General features: G+C 43.5%; 1 protein-coding gene across 1 annotated transcript; it reads right to left on the bottom strand.

Annotated features, from left to right (window-relative positions):
* Positions 1-1,779: 1,779 nt before the first annotated feature.
* LOC112639241 (stress response protein nst1-like) lies at positions 1,780-2,688 on the bottom strand. Its single transcript, XM_025412569.1, has one exon. It carries the CDS (start codon positions 2,686-2,688, stop codon positions 1,780-1,782), a length of 909 nt encoding a protein of 302 aa, XP_025268354.1.
* Positions 2,689-4,690: the final 2,002 nt, after the last annotated feature.

Raw genomic sequence — 4,690 nt, 5'->3', positions numbered from 1 at the left:
GCGACTTCTTCTCGAGAGGGCAGTAGACGGTGTGTAAGTTCTTCCCCCATCGCAAAAATAAGTAAAAAAGCTATACTTCTTCTATCAAAAATCATTTTTTAGACTGTTAAGAAGATTCCTTTCGTCCTATTCCAAAACTTAATCTTTTTATTCAAACAATCCTTATCAAATTGGCTTGCGGATCTTAGGACTGAAATTCGATGCAAGTTGAGGCGTGCGCCGCTTCGTCCTTTTGCCACTTGACTCAGTGGTTAAGCGCAAAATTTAGCCTTTTTGATGCGGAGAGATGTTTTTTGCCGTCCTGCATTATTTTCCGATATTGATTTGGATGATTTCTGGGCTGGATTGTTTTAAGAACACGTTTGAAATGGCTTCAGAAGGAAGCTCTTCGAGCGCAGGGCATGTCTGCTCAAGCAAGCCCTCTGAGAGAGGTTTTGAGCTTTGGAATTATGGGCGCAAGAATGTCCAGAGAATCCTAGAGCGCAGAAATCGACATTGCGTGCTGAGATAGAGAGATTTTTAAGCCCTTGTTGCACAAAAGGTTTAAACATTGTTTGATCTCTAAAAAGGAAACTTTCTGCCTGTTTTCGATCCAAAGAGAAATTTATGAAGAATTGGGCACTTAAAAATTAGATTACCTTTATTGACCAAAAATTTAAATTGAAATGAATTATGTGAGTGTGTTAGAGGCCAGTTTTATGCCAATAAGGTAGTAGAGGCGCTTAGAAAAAAAACGGCGTGGGCTTGTTCGGGAAAGTTTTCCCGGGAAGAGATTCATAGCCGTTTAGGAAATATGCGCTTTTAAATTTTTTGATAAGAACATTTTTTCACAAAATCGCTCTGGATAAAGTGATTTGACCTTGGTTTTCTGTTTGATCTGTCTCGGTTTTAGGCGGAGCAGTTCTTTTTTTTCTTTGTTGGTGGCCATTATGCCTGAGGTATCTTTGTTTACGATGCGTGTGATACGGTTGGATAGATAGGCGTTCTTCTAAGAAGTGACGGGCAGCGGGGGTGAATAGATGCATCACGAACTTGAAATTTATTTTGAACTCTCTCTGCTCTTGATTTCCGTGGCGGTGTTTTGTCTCGACTCTTAAAGATATTCCACCCAAATGTCTGCTTTTTATTCCGGCTTTGTTGTGTGTTATTCGTATTTAGCGGTTATCGGCGGTTTTTTCTGGTTTTTGGTACGCTCTGTATGGGAGGAGAATGCGCCTAATGCTTTCCGTAAGACACTCTCTCAAGGCTGGAGCGCCTTTCTTTACGCTTTGCTCAGAGCAAATCTCATTGGGGTTCTGCCCTTTCTGTGCCTTGCAAAATTTGGCCAGCATTTACCAGAGAGTCTGGCATTTTTAGATCCCTTTCGGCAGAGTATCCGCATCTTGCCTCCAAAACTCTGGCTTGATTTCTTAGGGGCAAATTTTGTCCTGATTCCTGTGATTTTTGGAGAGATTGCGTGCCATTTTTTAAAAAAACGCTTTTGCAAGGAGGCGGCAGCGGAAGGGCAGATTAAACAAATTTTGTGGGAGAAAAAAGAGTAGAAGCGGCTGTCCTAAAAAGGGGGAGAAGAACAGCCATGGCAAGCTTTGCTTCATTTTGATTTTAGAAGCAAGCCTTCTTTTTTTTAAAGACGCCAAAAAAAGGAATATATTTTTTTTGTGTAGAAAGATACACATTTAGCAGAGCAAAAATAGAAGGGTAAAAACGCCTTCCGTTAAGATTTTCGTGACGTTGGTTTTTCTTTTTCTAAAGGCAAAGAAAGAAGCCCATTGGCTTTTTTTACTCTTCTTCAGAAATATTTTTGGCTTTAACCGTTTCTGCCTTGCGCACGACAGGAATCATAGGATCGTCAATTTGAGGTTGGGCTTTATCTTTTGCAGGATTGGATTCCGAAGGGGGCGCAGCAGGCGCAGGCGGAGCTTTGGCCTCTGAGGCTGAATGCGGATTCATAGGCTGTGCCTCCTGCAATCCTTTTGCTTTGAGTTTCTCTTGGCGTTTTGCCTCTTTTTGGGCATTTTTTTGTGTCAGCTTGGCTTCAAGTGCGGCCTGCTTTTGGTTTTGACGTTCCTGTTTCGCCTTTGCTTTTTGCTCTTTTGCCGCCTGTTTTTGTTCATAGGCTTGGCGCTTGGCTTCTGGCCATGCTGCCATTTTCTGTTCACGCTTTAGTTTTTCTCTGGCCTTGTCTTCTTCTGTGACTTGCGCCCAAGCGGTTTTTTCCAGTTCCAGTACAGAATAGCTCGAACTTTCTTTGGCGTCAGGGGTCGCAAGGGACGGCAAGAGGTCTTGATCTTGCGGCATTTCCGCAAGGGCTCTTTGGTCGGCCAGTTTAAGGTTGCTTTGGATCCGCATCATTTGCTCAAGCGCTTTGGTGAATTTTTCACTTACGCCATTTTCCAGAACGATTTTTGCCGCCTGATTACGTTTTAGGCTGAAATTCGGGGAAGATGTTTGATGGCTTTTCGCCAGAAGGAGGCGGTTGAGATTATCGGCAATCGCATTTTCAGCCAAGCTTTCAGAGGCCAGTGCCCTCTGGGCATTTACCGCTGACTGGTTGCGTTCCGCCTCTAATTTTAGCTGTTTTAAACGGCGCAGATAGCGGACTTTTCTGCCGTTGAAATCTGGCGCAATACGGGAATTATGCCATTTGAGACCGCAGGCGCTGTAATCGACAACCCAAATTGGAATCATGGAGGGGATTGAGATAATGCCTGTGATGGGATCACAGCCTTCATCTCGGAAAAGGGCATTGTCAAAGCTTTCTAAGCCGCAATCGGTTGGCCCCTCGTTGGGAACAACAGCACAGGCTGAAAGGGTTGCAAGGCAGGTCGCAGCAAGTGAAAATTGTTTAAGCGAAAAACAATTTAGGTTTTTGAGAGATTTTAAGCGGGAAATAAAATTCTTTTTATAATCTGCGGCCTTACGCATTTTCTTAGAAGTCCTGCCAAAGAGGGAGTTTTAAAGGGAATGATGAGGAGGTATGAAGGAACGAATGACTATGACACCATTCGAGTTGAGACTCAAGCAGTCGGCTGGCTTAGAAAGGGATCATTTGGCGCTTTGCTAAAATAGGGATATAATTTTATCCCATATTGGAATTTTCTTTTTAAGGTCTATGTTACAGGGAGGGAGGCAATCGTGTCCTTAGAGGTACACGAGGGATGCTTGCCCCTTTAACAGCTGTATGATGGTGAAAAATTTGTCAGAAAAAACAAGGTATTCCTGAGGAAAACGTTCAAGAGATACCTGCGAAAGAAGCCCCTCTTTTAAAACGTTTTTATCAGCATGCGAAAGCAGAAATTAGAGCTGATTTTAAGCGTTCTAATATTGTTGGTGTCCCTTATTTTATTACCAGAGGCGTTGAGGTTAATTATTTTTTTATTGTGCCTTCAGTCAGCACGTTGGCTTTTTTGATGCTGATTTTTGTGCCCCTTCATCGCTATCCTGTCGAGCTGATTTCTAAAACCTCGCTCATTTTGCTCCTTTTGTCGAACGTGTTTTCGTTGATAGCGGTTGCGATCTGGCGTTGGGCTATTGACCGTCATTACAAGGAAATTATTGAGGCGCGCCGGAAAGCTGCAACAGGAAAAGCTGCTCAAAAAAGTTTTTTAAACAACGCTGCACGTTTCGCCTCTCCGTTTTTTAACGCCAGATAATGCGCATCCCGCCCGTCATCTTTTGGGCTTGTGGGCACGTGATAATGTCGTTTATATCCTGCCTTCGGTTGCGGTCGTGGCCTTATTCCCTGCGGATGTGGTGATGCTTGATCCTGTGATGGAAGTTGGAATTTCAAGTATTTTCACCTATCTTATTCTTTTTTGGGTCATGGGGAATTTATTATCTTTTCTTGCTTTTGGCTTGTTTTTTGCAGCTCGATGGGGCGCTAAAATGATTTTGAGAGTGACGCATTTCCTTACGGGGGCAAGCTATCTAGAGCGCCATTAAATTGTCTAATTGTCAGGACGAAAATGAAAAAATCAGAGGAACATCAAGCGCTCGGAAATGACGGAGCGTCATCGGAGAAGGGGCTGACACATTTTTTAGAAGGCACACCAGAAACCCTGCCTGAAAAAAAATCTTTTGCCGTAAAAACGCAAAACCGTTTTCAAAAAATGTCGGCTTATTTTCATTCTCCTGATTTTTTTGTTTGGATACGGAATTGGCTTCAGGCCAACCTGTTTTATCTCCTGCCAGCCTCTTTTTCAGGGCCGCTTCTGACGTACCTCATGTTGCCGCCTACCCGTCCAGACCGTTTGCAATTGCTTGAATATGGCACATTGCAAACGCTTTTTCATGCCAATCTTATTTCGCTCGCTCTCTATTTGCTTTGGTATGGGTTTGAGCGTTTTCTGGGGACAGAAAAAATTGAAGTTAAAGCGCACCCTTTCCGCCGTCTTTTTTGGAGTTGGGTTGGGGCAAATTTCCTTTATGTTCTGCCTATTCTTCTTTATTCAACCTTGCGGAATTTCTGGTATTTCCTTGATGGGTTGCAGCGTGCAGAGGTCGTGACCAGTTTTGTGGCTGTTTTTTGGAGTGTCGCAACGGTTCTTTCTCTTCTTATTATGGGGATTACCCTCTTGGTTCAGTGGGTTTTTCGGAATTTGGCACGCCGCCCCGAAGCGGAGGAAGAGACTGAATTTGAAATCAGCGCTTTTGAAAAAGGTTTAGAAAATAAGGCGGAAGCGCAAAAGCA

Source organism: Camponotus floridanus, unplaced genomic scaffold (genome assembly GCF_003227725.1).
Source record: "Camponotus floridanus strain SB8 unplaced genomic scaffold, Cflo_v7.5 scaffold520, whole genome shotgun sequence".
NCBI lineage: Eukaryota > Metazoa > Arthropoda > Insecta > Hymenoptera > Formicidae > Camponotus > Camponotus floridanus.
The sequence above is the reverse complement of the archived record's forward strand: the minus strand, read 5'-3'. Positions and strand labels throughout refer to the sequence as shown.